Source organism: Pollachius pollachius (assembly GCF_949987615.1).
Source record: "Pollachius pollachius genome assembly, chromosome: 3".
NCBI lineage: Eukaryota > Metazoa > Chordata > Actinopteri > Gadiformes > Gadidae > Pollachius > Pollachius pollachius.
The window spans coordinates 46,054,947-46,070,229 of NC_136936.1; the positions used below are offsets into that span (position 1 = coordinate 46,054,947).

A 15,283-nucleotide genomic window follows, 5' to 3' on the forward strand; every position below is an offset into this window, starting at 1 on the left:
GCACATTACATTGATGGTGAAGTGCACAGAGTCAAACTCTGAAACAGTCTATGAATATTCACAATATTAACAATATCATTGGACAATTGGAAGCATGCCTCAAGTCCAACACCAGAGTTTGACCATAAAAAACTTTAATTCAAACAATGGCGATAGCAGTCAATTTACTGAATAACAACAAAGCCAGTTTGAAAGACTGGTTGAAACATTAGGCCTACGTGAATGAAACACTGCTGTATAAACACAAAACAATAAACAGTGTGATAGGTGTAGAGGTTTGAGATCAGGACCCTACCTTGGCCTATTTCTCCATTAAAGGTGTTGTACTGGGAGGGGACGGCCAGTAACCAGTGCCCCTTCCTTCCCCAACAGGGTGGATAATGGAAATTCACGTTTTTGTTATTCAAGTGTTTAACAACAGTTTTTCAACGTTCGATTCAAGCAATCGTTGTGATTTCCTAGAATTGTGTATGTCTTTACATTTTGACGAGAAGGTGTTATAAACATACCAAAATAAAATGTGTGCAAAAGCAGTACCAGCACAACATGGCACAGGATTTTACGAAGGACAGATGCATAGAAAAACACCTAATAAGGCATTGCGTTTATTGGAGTGTCAATATCCTGACAAAGCATTGCTCTACAAATCACCAGACTGCCACGTGCTTTAAGTGGTCAGAGGTGAGGGGTACAGTAAATAGTGGGTGGCGACTGGCATCCACATAGCGTCAGAAGGCTTCGGCTACAGGAAGTCATTAGGAGGATTCCATTTGAAGTTATTAGTGGTTTTCCTGGACAGAGCGCAGTATGGGCGTTGACACATTGACGCTGGAAATGTCTGGTGATTGACACGGGCTGGGCTGCAGGGTTGCGATGCTGCACAGTGTTTGGATTGGATGGCAGCCCAGTGACCGTGTGCTTTCACAACATAGTTAGCTGCAGGCAGCTCTTTCTGACAGCAAATAAAGAGTTGACGCTAGTTCCCTTCCAAAGGCTCTCTGAGCTTTTACAAGCAAGGGAATAAAACATGGAACGAGGTGGATATATCAAGTGGTACATGATTATCATTGACATGTTCAGTAAAATAAATTTGAACTTGAATAAACATCTAACAGAACACATAAGTGATGTTTTTCCAACATTCGGTTAAGAGAAATATCTTTTTTTACCCCCCTCTCATAGTAAAAGCAGACTTCAAACAAGTCTTATCCTGGCTCTCTCTGAGGACAACGCCGTAATGGAGACAGGATGAAGGAGCCTATGCTAGGCTATGGATCGTAGTAGGGAGATGCTTTGAATTTTACCTTGTAAAGGGCCAGTCCTATGGGCCTCCCAGCCCCCCTCCCAAAACCAAACTGACCCACTTCACTTTCTTCCCCAATAAGTTCAGGGATGCTGTTTCAAGATTTGTGAATATGTTTAGCCTACATGATGCCACTGACTTCCAGTACGGACTGATCTGGTCAGTGCATCATTTGGTTCAAATGTCAAGGAGATGACAAGCTGGTGATGCTAAGGTCGGGGTTATACACCACACACCTATTCAATTTGAACTGTGGACAGTGTTGGATTCAAACACAAGCTCAACTCGATTCCTGTAAACAAAAGCATACAAATTTGTTTGCAGAAATGTTTGCAAACCAGTGTGCCTTCTACTTAGTACCTTGTGCCCATCTCAAATCCCTAAACCTCATCTCTTCCCTCCATCCATGCAATGGCTAACTCGTGGAGCACAAGGTCCCGCCTTCGACTTAGGCTGCATCCTGTATTTTCCAATTATCACCTTTTAAATGCCAGCTGGGTGCATTCCAAACCATCAGGGGGCAATTCCATTTGCATTGCTCTGAGACAAAGTCATACCCAAGTACTTTCATGCAAAAGTTCATTACAGCAAGCCTCAAAGGAGCACTACCTAACTACAGCTCCAAAAGGGGCAACTACACCCAACCATGATGCCCAGGATATTATAAGGTAAATACTAGCTATTGGACGTAAATGTAGCTGCCAAAGGTATGGTAAGGTTAGTCACTTGACCACCCATATAGGCCCACCGTACAGCATTTCACAGCATGCTTCCCAACACATCAGCAGGGACTTGTCAACATTGTATCTGTGTGCATTAAGGATGTCATTAAATTCCTGCCAATTAATGTGTGCCATGCCATTCACTATTCACATTAACAAACATAGTGCTTTCTGCCTTTCGTCTGTCTGTCTCACCCCCTCTCCCCCTTGGCTCAGCTGTTCACTAGTGTAAACCTGTGTTTCATTTCTCCTCTGCCTCTCGGTCTGCATATAGCAGCATTTAGCTGTGAATTAATTTTCGTGTTTGGATATACCCCGCTGGGGTGTAATGCTGCTGGTGCATAATCAGAATCTGCAACACTACATATGGGCAGATAGGCCTTGTGGGTATTTTCACAGTGCGGCTCTGTAGATGGGCATGAGGGGAGATGGGGGGGGGGGGGGGGGGGGGGCACCTGGAGGCATAGGGGAGGGCTTGACGGGAGCAGGACGATGAGGACCCGGGCAAGTCTTTAGGCGGTGTGTTGTGACACACCAAACAGCAGAGGGGCCACAAGCGATACAGACAAAAAAAAAACAACAATCTGGCACAGAGTCTAGGGGACACGGTGGATCGAGTTCAATTCATAAGCCAGCGCCTCGTCCGCTCTCTCTCTCTTTCCCTCTCTCTCGTGTACAAATATATACACCCTCCACCTTCATATGGAAGGACACCAAGAGTAAAACGCACGCGAGCGTCGGGTGGGTATTAAAGTGTGAGTGTGTGCGTGTGTTCGTGCGGCGCCTGGGCGTGTGCATGCACAGCCTCAGTACGAACAACCCTCTGCCCCACCCCACCCCCCCCTGCCCAAGGGACAGGACACGCACCCACGGTCACAGCTCTGGCACCAGCAGCCTTTAACACGGTGTGTCTAATGCTCCTATTTAGTGTTTGGGGGTGCAGCAGCGCGTGGACCCAGGTTTTTGGGGAGGGGAGCGTGGATCGCACCTAGCCTGGCAGCTGTGGCCCCGACCAGGAGACAAAAGCCTGAGGAAGTAGCACATCACTGAAGATGGGGACTAAAAAGCCGTGGCAATTTGCTTGTGCTCTGGCCTGTACGGCCCCCCCGTTTCACTACATTTGGGCCACTTTTCATGGTGAATATGGCTGCGGCGGCTACTAGGGACACAGAGAATGAAAGGAAAGACACAGAGGAATATTTTTGCAGAGGCTAAAAATTAATAATAATGGCTTATTGTCCTCGCTTGGATTCTTAACTCAGGTGTATGCATCTTTAAGTGAACTCAATATCTAACGCTAGGCATCCCACCCTAGTTCATTTAGATCAAAGCTGAAAGCACACAGCAATGAACTGGCGGAAGACATTATTTCAAACAAACACACAGACCTCCTTTTGTGCATTGGTCTTTTCTTTAGACTTTATTTGCAATCCTTTGATAGGAGGGAGTTGCTTTGTCAATCGGGGTGGATCAAAGATGAGCCAATGTTACCATGCTGCTTGTGTTTGTTTTTGATGCATGTATTTCTATAATGCTGTGTGCTATTAGACTGTGAGGCAACGTGTGTTTTAATTTAATAGGAGTTAACGGGCTTATAGTGTAACTGGATGCAGGCTTTATAACTGAACTTGCAAAGATGGTGACGAATATGATGAGAGAAAATGAGTGTTTAAACCAAAAAAAAGCCAGTGTACTTCAAAACAAAAGCCAAAGACATCTCCGGTGCTTATGTTCCTTCCACACCCGAACGCAAACTCTAATGCAGGTTAACCTCAATGCAAATCTGACTACACACGTCACACACTAATTATGCCTTTGCTCTCTTCCCATCCTCGCTGGCACAAACGCAAGTGCTAAGTAAATCTGGGGAAGGAACAACAGCAATTACAAGTGCCAGACTAATATTATTTTTTTTAAATAGCTATGAACAGGATAGGCTAACCATTTAGCAGCTGGAGCCTATTTACTTACACACAAATCCATTAGTGGCAGGCGCGGAGGTGCCATCATTTATTTTATGGGTTGATACAAGCCAAAAAGAGGTAATAATGACTTGTTTGCTACACTATCAGCTATAAGGTGATAATTAGGCCTTAGATGAGGAGTTTAGCCATTTTGAAAGGTTTGTTTGATGTGGAGATGGCGTTCCCAGATGGATGACTGTTTTTTTTTAAGAATTAATTTGCTATTGCAAATTACAGAACCACCAAGCCGCTACGCAGCAGAACCAGAGGCTTTAACATGCGGTATTGAACAAAACTCAGCATAGCCTATAGTGTGTAATTGGTGTGTCTTTGGGACTTGGGGAAGACAGCAGTGAAATAAGGTGCCTGACCAGACCATTATGGGTGCTAATCATTTCATAACTTTCATAACATTAATTTTTTTAATAATACGATGAATTTCACAGCAGTCAACAGCAATCAAATAAATAATCTGAGACAAAAAAAAGTGGGCCAAATAGTTGGATTGGACTAAAATCAAGGCTGGATTAGGTAAGAATGTAGGGCTAGATGATGAAGGGGATGGCTCCGATTACAGAGCCTTGGTGTATGTCTCGGTTGACCCACGTGGCCCAGGATTGAATCTGGAAAAGCAAATGTTGACCAAGAAAGCCCATAAACAAACAGTGTCGTACTAATGAGACCCAGGTTATCCAACATGCGGTTGAATTTTTGGTAAGCCCAATAAAGACACAGAAAATGCTAATGTTGGTCATGACCCAGACAGTAGGTCATCATGTAGTGACACCAGGACCACCAGGCCAGGAGAAGGGGGATCGCAGATTACGATACTAGCAAAGCTGATACTAAGCTGATACTAGCAAAAATATGGTCAAACTTATTCACAGGGGTTAGTGGGGGCTTTCTATAATGGCATAAACATGGTGGCAATGTTTTGCGTTACCACCATAGCACTACCAAAAGCAGTCATCTGTGTTAAGAAAAAAATAGGTAAACACCAGGAAGTGAAATGATCTGCGTAGAATAAAGGTATCATTTGAAAGACAAACTGAGCAAGATTTTAGTCAGTATCAGGCTGAATGCCCGAATTACATAAAAACAAAAATGATGCTTTATTGTGGTACAATAATAATGTATATCTAAAACACCAGCTTATTTCATTGACCAAATGATCAACATCTACAATAACCCATGCATCTGAATTTGCTAAAAAGCATAACATTATTGTTCTTCATCCTGAAATTTCAAGACATCGCACCAAAATGTTTTATTTAATGCTTTCATGAGCTTTACTGAGGTCTGACCATTGAAGTGAATGGTCGACTGAGCCTGGTGGGTGCTTTATTTGGAGCCCAATGACACAAAAGGAAAAGCAAACCCTGAACTCCCAAAGGGTGGAGTCCTTATTCCAGGCATTCATATCAATGGAGAAGCGCTGTTATGACATGGAAAGCTAAATATTTTCCAAAGAGTTTTGACCTAATGGCAAAATAGTCAAAACTATCCATCACACAAAGGAATTTCCTTTATTTTGCTCCAGTGTCCACATGTACAGACGTCAGGGGATCAAAAATATCCACTGGATTTAATTAGACCATCAAACGCTCCACTGCTGACACATTTCCTGTGTAGGTCGGCGCATTTGGGACACGTGTGTGTGTGTGTGTGTGTGTGTGTGTGTGTGTGTGTGTGTGTGTGTGTGTGTGTGTGTGTGTGTGTGTGTGTGTGTGTGTGTGTGTGTGTGTGTGTAGTGCAGTATGAGCATGTCTTTGACCTCCTATGATGGGCTACGCTCATTGAGTGCAATGCTCTCGGTTCACTAATACTCCTACAACACATTGTGTTGACTTCCTTTCCCTTTTTATATCCTTGTAGATTCACAACAAAAGTTTTGGTTACGGTTAACCAAAGAAATCTATTACATATTCTCTTCATATCATACAAAAAGAGAAAAAAAGCCAGAGCCTATTCATGAGTGTCAATATGAAAGCACAGACATTGATTGTGAATTGTGAAGCAGCACTGATACCCTCTAGGCACTCAGCTGGTCAACATATCAACAGAACAACCCCAGGAGAGCTAAAGACTACTCATCCAGACACTGAACAACACGGCAGTAGGGAAACCAATGTCTGAATGTGTTCGTAATGGTAAGACATGGGCTACTAGATCCCAAGAACACAGTAAAAACACAACCAATAAAAGTGAGCTTATTGCACTTTTCCACAGTATGAACTAAGTAGGGAAATAGGGTGGACGCACATATATTTTGTTATGTTTCCACATGACGCCCAAAGTATTTGCCTTCACAGCTATGTTTGTTTGGCATTTCTTGTGTGAACTTTCACAAAAAAAATCCAAAAACCTCAGTCTCGAAAGGAAACAGAGGGCAGGGATCAGATGATTGTGATTCTGACGATCGGCCCAGTCAGAACATTTTCTACCTAATGTAGATTAGTTGCAGAAAACAGCATGGGTACGCGGGTGCAATGCTGTAGCCAGCTCGCTACGACGGGGTGGTGGTGGTGTTGGTGGAGCAGCAGCAGTGCCTTTCAAACCTACACCCTTACGCTGTCTGACCGCCACACGCCATTCAGGACATTTCAAGAAGTCTGTCTGGACAAACAGAGCCGACCTATCCGGCAATCACATGCTGTACTACTTACAGCTCACACTAGTAAGCGGGCTGGCAGAGGACGCTCGTAGTAAGACCCTGGTAGTAGTAGCCAGGGAGCCAATGCGATGCTGGGCCATCCAGGCGCACAGATATGGGTCACGCCGGGCTGTCCTCTGTCTCACCCCGGAGAGAGCCCAAGCCCTGATGAGATTAGCCAGCCTGCCAGCCGGGGCGCATTGGCGGCGATAGCGAAAACAAAAACACCAGCGATTATGTGGGATCGTAAAGTCCGAGTGACACTTGGGCTCAGCTGGCTGCCGGCGCGCCGCTGCTCTTCCGGGTCCCCGACGAGGCTGGCAGTGGCCATACCTCGAGATTACAGACGTATACTCACACCAACCTTTTCTGTCTAAGGCATAACAAGCCAACCAGTGCAAGGTCTTAGAGAAAGCGCTTTAAAAAGTAGACTCCTTGTCGCACTACCGGAACTTGTAATTGAGCTTCACCTGATGGAAACATCTCTGTCTTAATACGCAACAGAGCTTACGGTGTCGTGGCTTCGGCCCAAATACGTCAACTTTATTTGAACGGCGTCAGCCAGTGGAAGCGAGTCCCGGACCACTGTTGCTCCGGGTTAAATCACTGCTAGAAATGGGATTAGGCAGTTTGGAATGCTAGGGCAATCACTCATTCCATGGCAGCCAGGAGAAAAGGCCCTCTTAAGACGAAAGGGGAGGGTTTTATACAGCTGGGGGGGCTTTGATTACTGCCATGTCTTTAAACCACATCCGATGAGTAAAGACATGCACTGGTCCTCCCCCCAACATTTACGGGGCCGCTCACCAGTCCGCCTTCCTGTAAATAAGTGACGTCACGGTGCTTAATGATGCACAGGCCAGACTGGGCTGGTCCTCGGGAAAATGATAACAAAATAAATGTCGCAATGAAAATCTTTGGTGTTCTCCATTTTTCAGCAGCCTGAAAGGGAGATCTGAACTCAACAGAAACATACGGTTCATCTACAGATGAAGGGCAAATGCAGACTCTAATAAAGATGTTTGAATGGAGTATTAGAATGTTGCAGTCAGTCTCCCTCCATCTCTTTAACCTCCCTCTCTCTCTCGATTTTCCTATTTTTCTCCCACTCCTTGTCTCTTTTTCAATCTCTCCATATCTCACACCATCTCTTTCTGCCCATCTCTCACTTCTTCAATGTTTGCCATTCTCTCTCTGCTTCTTCCCATCTCTCTACCCTGACTGGCAGTGACAGTTGCTTCCAGTTGCTGGGTATAAAATGGCCCATCATAAAGCCAAGCTAGAGGAAACAGGATAAGCGCTTGAGCCAAAGCAGTAAAAAGCTCTCTGGGAACTTGAAAGCCACACAAATGAAGTCTGTGTCTGCCATCTGGAAACAATAAACAAACAAAAAGCTAGCAGGCAAACAAACACCACGAGAGAGAGAGAGAGAGAGAGAGAGAGAGAGAGAGAGAGAGAGAGAGAGAGAGAGAGAGAGAGAGAGAGAGAGAGAGAAGGATAGAAACAGTACATAGAAACAAAGAATAATAGAGAGAACAAGAGAGAGAAAGTCAGAAGGACAGAGAGACAGGAGAAGTCACAAAGAGAGAGAGACAGAGATACAGAGACGGAGAGAGAGAGCAATGGAGAGAGAGAGAGAGAGAGAGAGAGAGAGGGGATGAGAGGGAGCGTGAATGACAGGAAGAGGAGGCGTGTGTTGATGTTAAAAACATGTGTACGCCGCGCATCATTAGCACAGGCTGATGGGCAGACAGACACACAAGAGACACCCCTGTCCTTTGTACGCGGGCTCCCTTTGATGACGGGGGGAGACGGCGCACCGGCTATGCCCGTTTGAAACGCGTGTGTGGTACCACTGCAAACCTGGTTCTAATGAAGTGTAGTGCTAACAGGAGGCTGGCTGTCTGCACACTGCGCCTGCGGCGTGACGAGGAGCGATGCGTTGGCCCTTGGTGAGGGGAAAGCGCCAACTTGAGGCGGCCCCCACTCTCCCCAATGCCTACCTAGATACCTTCACATCACACGAGTTCCATGTGTCCATACCCCATGGATCGAACCAGAAGACAAAGGAATAAAGTTTCCATGTTTCAATGTTTCCATACACCTCGGCTATCGTGCCTAATGCACAAGCTTGGAAATCAGATTGCTAGAAATGAGAACAAAAGGATAGAAAAGCATTAATATTTCTTTTGTTGGATAGTGCTGGACACTTGGTGGGCCACTGATATGAACGCACAACTCAGCTCGAGTTTAGGGATTCATTTGAGAAATGGTTATGTTTGATTAGAATCTGTGACAAGGCTTTGCCATGCAGAAAGATCCTTGTTGATATTCAAGGTAAGACTGTGTCAGATAGTAAATTAATGACATTCTGAAACTAAATCTAATTTGGCGTAAGATGCAATATTTACTGTGCTCCACAAAATCCCCCCCCCCCCCAATTCTGGCAAAACGCTTCACAGAGCTCTCTGTCAACAGTGACACCAAGAGGCCTGTAGGAGAACTGCGACTTGGGTTGCAAACATACTCCAGACAGCTCACCCAGAGATCACATGTATGAAATAAACAGGCCTATACACAAGCACAGACACACAATAAAAACCACAGATCCCCACAAGACGAGGGAGTACCTGGCCAACAAACAGTTCACTATTAAACCAACAACAAAAAATCCTCTTATTCATTAGGGTGGTGTGGACAGGAAATACGGGGTATATTACCCGCGTTGGCCTGGAACTATCCAGTCATTACCATGGCAATCTGCCAACATAGGTGCCGTGAGAAGAGCACGAAGAAGGGGATACAGCGAGCTTCGGTTTCTGATCTGGATTCAGTGTTGAAAACACACCTATTGCTCTGGGAAGTGTAAACTGAACCCGTGTTGATTTTACCGAGACTTGGACCACTTGTGGGGGAATGACTCCAAACCTGAAATAATCTGGGTACCGCATGTGTGTGCACACACACACACACACACACACACACAAACACGCACACACGTACATAGGGGTTATCACAATGTAAGAATGTCTAAAATAATTAAGCTTAATATAACAGCAACTGTGACTGATCAAGGAACGGCGTTTGTGATTATCATTTGTTTATGTTAATATTAAATTGCATAACAAAGCCCATGTGTATAGCAGCCTTAGATGAAAAGGGAAGACAAATACCTTACTTTATTTGACCACCCCAAAAAACACATTATCAGGCTGATTTGCCCTGATCCACTCTGGGCCAATCTGCGGTGTCATCGTCAAGGGAATCTCACACATCGCGTTCATCGGCCCACAACTCTCTCTCTCTCTCTCACGCACGCACACACACACACACACACACACACACACACACACACACAACGCTCGTGTTATCACTCAAAACACAGAAGATATCCCCGAGTTCCAACATTCGATCCGACTGTCCACGCTCAACATCTTAACCACATAAACCAGCCGCGAGCCAAGGCCCTTGACCCCCCCCCCCCCCTCCCAAAGTATCCCAAACACAATTCTTTTGTTGCATTGTTCACACATTCCTCCCGCTCTCGGGCCATGTTTGTACAGATGCGAGTCCATGTGCGCCCAGGGGTTCTGTGGGGGAGCGCTGCTCAGAGAGAGCCAGAAGATGTTCTGCTGATCAAAGGCTCCGGTGCCAGAGAGAGCATAGAGGCACTTGTTTTAGTGCTGCTTGTTTTCTATTCTGTGGGGACCCACCGCGGAAAACAGAACCATCTGTTCTCCGTATGGATCCGCCTTGTTCAGTGCTGGGGACAAGTGCAGGACTCTTGCTCCTTCTCTCGCTCGCTCTCGCTCTCTCTCTCTCTCATCGCGGCCTTCTCTACCTCCACCCAGTTTATTCAGCTGGCTAACCCACCACCCCACCCCATCACCATCACCATACCCCCCCCAACCAAACAGCCAGCAAAGCTTTGTTTTCATATGCAACACGTGTTAACTTAATGCTCTGTAACTGAATTCAAAGGCAGGCTCCACAACAGGTAATAGAGCGATTTATTGATGAACTCGCTGGAAAAGAAGAAAGGAAAGTTCAGGAGGGGTGGTGGGATTTTCATTGGACACGCATGTATCCAATAAAAAAATACAAATAAAAAGTGTATTTAACACTGTGTCATCAATTCTTGATACGGTGGGACGACCACCGAAGTGGCTTCAGTAACATGCTTTGTGCTTTCATTTCTAAACAACATTAAAAGGACTCTCCCTGCAACTTGGTTCTAGTCATGCGAAGGTCAACCGTGCAGCCAGTTAAACTGATTAGGTAAGATATAGACAGTTCAAGGAAGGGGTATAGCTCGTGGGGCCTGGCTTGACCTGGCCAGCCTGCTCAACCCTCCCTTGCTAGGGCATTTGGTTACAGTCGCCCAAGCTTGTTGTTTTTTTCCCTTGATTGGATTATGGCCACACACACACAGGGTTTGCCTGGCTTCCTCCACTGGTAAATAAGGAAGTGAGGTGTCAACACACTAGTGTTTATCCAATACTCATTATTTAGTCAATTATTTATTTTGAGGAAGCTAAAGTCAGCATGGGCCTGGCAAGACCCTGCATGAGTGGATAGTTTGGTAAGATTTCTGTTCAGAAAGCTTTATAGTTGTGTTTGTTTATCATTAGCACTGCTCTATGCGTGCAGGTAAAAAAAAATCGGTATGAGGAATTATGTCCATGACAGATGCAAGGTGTATTTAGGGATACCATCGTAAACAATATTTCCAGAACAATAGCCTAATTGTTTTTCCTAAAAAGGAAGTTTTGGCTTGTCAACCAACTCATTGTAAAATCAACTGTAAGTCACTAAGGAAGTGTAAGCCGCATCAAAAGTAATACAAACAATTACAAAATTCTTAAAAAAAAATTAAATGTGTTAGTGATTCTCCTTAATGACTGAAGCCAGATCTGTTAAAATGCAAGCTGCTCATCCTCACAACTCATCTTAAAGGTCTTGGTAATGTGCGCACGCTAAACCACAGAGTGCTCACAGTCAGCATGAAGCGCCATCAAGCTGAAACCCTGCACAGTAGCTGCTGCATTTAAGCAACTGTGGAAATTGAAAAGTCAGCTCTCAATTTATGCAAAAAGCCACTTTGGAAACAGTGTGGCGTGATTGCCGAGCGTCTGCGTGGCTTTATGTCTTTTCTGTTAATTGAAAACGTTAAAGGGGTGCATTACTCTTGGGGTTTTTATAAGCGGTGCTATAAAGCCCTGCTACGCCCTCAGAGGGGGGAAACTGCCCATTAACTTATAGGGCCCAGGCCTTGGCTCACTAATTGACAACCTCTAGGCTACTTTCATCACTTGTCGACTCCGTGGCTGCAGTCAATGTTTCCTCCAGGATGCTGTTGCATCTTTGACAAGAGGGTGTGTGTGACAAAGAGCAGTCTGCCGCCAGTGACGGGTCTCGGCCTCTAGGCTGGCCGTAAAAACCTGCCACATGTATTCCACTCTCTCAGTCCCAGGCCTTCCGAGCGCTGTCTGCATCTGTCCATATAAAAGGTGCTCCTCCAAAGGAACCAGAAGCTCAGCCACTAGGCTCATCTTTTGATGCATGGGTGTCATTTAGGTCGCAACGGCAATGTAAAATGACGAATGAATTTGCTTTGAAAATAAAAAATATATATATATATTGTCACTTAAAAACAAATACAATAATGTCGCATTGACCATTATAGCTCACTGAATACAGATGGGCAGTTTTAAATTTTCTTTCAGAAAAATACACAAACACTTACACCGCCCACACCTACAGAAACACAAACACTCAAACCCTAAAAAAGCTATTGGCGTGACAGTCACTTCACACTTGAGAGAAGCAGGATCATGAGAGTTGTGCCTCTGGTCGTTCATGTTCCCTGAATTAGAGCCACATGCCAACATGGTCGTGACCTGTTTGGACATTTCTTCAAAGCAGCGACACTCACATGTCGTCTTTGTAATCGATGTTGAAACTGGTTGAAGGTTATCATTATCATTTTTTTTTTTTTTCATATTCCTGAGTGGTTTATATCAGCCGGATCATTCTGTAATGTTTTATTTTTGTATTGATGAACATGGACCAGAAAGGCAAAAAGGCTTATACCTGGCCTCTTTTGTCTGCTTGATCTGAAGCTGCTCGAATTTAGGGGATTGAGACCCAATGTTGTCATTCTCAAATTAGTTTATGTAGTCAATAGACTTATCCAGCCAAGGTGTCTTTGTGATGTCCAATATTTGTTGTAAATATTAGGACACACAGTGTGCTGTTATCAGTATCCAAGCTGTCAATGATTCTGCTGACTTAGCATATTAATCAAATATTAGACTAGCTCTATCAGATGATAGCAAAAAAAAAATTGCTATTGTTTTGTAGCCTATGTTGTTCCCAGAACAATATATCTTAATCTAGGCTGGGTTACAAATGTTGGCCATTGAAATTAATACGATCCATAAACAGATTTGAGTTCAACAACCTCAAACACAATTGTATATTGTTGCCTCTCTAATGTAGTATGTCTCCAACCATAGGTAATACAACAACCTGGAATGATTGCTATTCACTACAACGTGGCCACTTTGACCCACCTTAATAAATAAATACAATTGATTGTGGATTATGCAGGTTTCCGGCTTATTCATAAAATGTTACACCATACACACATTTCAAAATATCAAACACTATACCAACTGTATGTTAGATGTCAATGTATGACATTAGGTGACTGACATTGTGTTTACGACGTTAAGAAGGCGAATACAAACATGTATGTTAACAAAGTGAAAGCGACTGCACTTTGGCTGTGTATACATTTCAAAAGGAGATCTCTAAAAGATGAAAGGGTAGGAGAAAATACTGACTTACGGTGGAGCAAGTCGTTTGACAATTCTGGTTATGCACTGCGCCATGTTTTCTGACATTGACAGTGAGGAGCGCAGCAATTGGCTGCAGAGGATAACGTGTCATACCGCCCATGCGCTGTGATAGGCCATAGACACAGTGCTGGGCAAACCAATACAATCCGCGAGCACATGACAGGGTAAATATTCAATGTAGGCCTATAGTCAAATGAAAAGCTCCCTATGTGTTATACTTAAACACAAAATATGTTGTGAGTGGTATATTTAATTTATAAAAATAACAGTATAAAATAAAACTGTTATTCATTTAGTATTGCTTTATTTTACTTCCATTCCATGGAAAAGAAAGATCTATTCCAATAAGTATAGTCACAACACTTGCAATTATATATCACATCATACTTTTTGTGTTTACTTATTGCTGATAATGACTAAACAGACCCTTCTCAAGAGCTATTTACGTGCCCTTCTTTTTATAATACAACTGTAAACATATAGAGAGAGAAATGGGCATCTCACCAGCACAAAAACAGTTAGGCAACTGTAGGAGTGGAATAGAAAAGAGAGGAAGAAAGAGTGAGATTAGAGCACCAGCACAACAACTCACCCCAGGACTTCTCTCTCACAGCGGTGGTGAATTACTACCACTACCGTCAGCCAGGTCCGAGTGTGGTGCTCGAATGACACGCAATATTTACCATGATGAAGTCAGCAGGGGATTCGCTCCAAATGTCAGTATTCAGAGGACAGGCAAGTGGTGTGTTGGTGTGTGTGTGTGTGTGTGTGTGTGTGTACGTGTGTGTGTGTGCCTTACTACTGTACTTCACTAGGAATAAAGAGTAAAAACACTATACTATGTTTTTTTCTTGTTGATGTTGTTTTTTTTCCTTTGCAATATATCAGGAAAGAAATTAATAATATTTGATCTCATTTTCTGTGAGATATTTATCCATAAAATATCTCACCTTTAGTAGATTTATTTGGCTGGAAATCACAGTTTAGCAGCCAAATAATTCTTTCCAATACATAAAAAACATGCCGCCAATATTTTGGTATTTTAGTATTTGTTTGGTAATTTTAAATATCGGATATGCAATATATGGTTGAATATACAATGGCTTATATGCATTACAGAGTCAAATTAAAGCATTCCTTATTGTATGGTACATATTATAAGGTCACTCTTCTTGACAATAACAACATCAGATATGAGATAACATGAATGAAATAATCAAATCATTGCATCCAATTTAAAATATGGAATATCTGCCTTGATGAGCTCTAAAATGAGTATTTTTACACTATACATTTCATACCTAATATGTTGTCTAATATCATTTCACACCAACTGAGTCATTGCATTGACAAATTAGGAAGCACATGGCCTATTTTAGAAATGATAACTGATGTTGAAATGTGCTTGACCGATAGGCTATTGAGAAAAAATAAATAATTGGTCGAATTCCCTCGCCCTTGTTAACTGCATCTCTTCCCTCCTCTAGTCCGCTGAACCCAACTGTTGTCTTCTATTCCAGTTTTGATAGCATTGGGGACACTTTCTTTGAATCACAGAAAGATGCTGCGCCTCATTCGGGTCTCTCCTCGGAACCTCTGTGCTTGTGAAAGCAGGCGAGACGGGGATCTCTGTGTTTTCCTAAAGTGTTGGAAATTATATTTATTTTTTATCTTTCTTTATTATTTATGCCATCCTTTTGCCACAAATGGCGCCAACCACCCCCTCCCCCCTCCTCCCACCCCCATACACACTTAACGTCATGAAATGATATTCAGGC

The 15,283-nt window shown here is 43.6% G+C and overlaps 1 protein-coding gene across 1 annotated transcript in view; it reads right to left on the minus strand.

The window, feature by feature from the left end:
- The window catches only part of clybl (citrate lyase beta like), a gene marked incomplete at its 5' end in the record, with an annotated part of 53,199 nt that extends 39,649 nt beyond the window's left edge, over nucleotides 1–13,550 (minus strand). Inside the window, one exon of the mRNA XM_079731430.1 lies at nucleotides 13,495–13,550. Within this exon, the coding sequence (XP_079587556.1) occupies nucleotides 13,495–13,550 (56 nt within the window). The remainder of the gene's footprint in view (nucleotides 1–13,494) is intronic.
- Nucleotides 13,551–15,283: the final 1,733 nt, after the last annotated feature.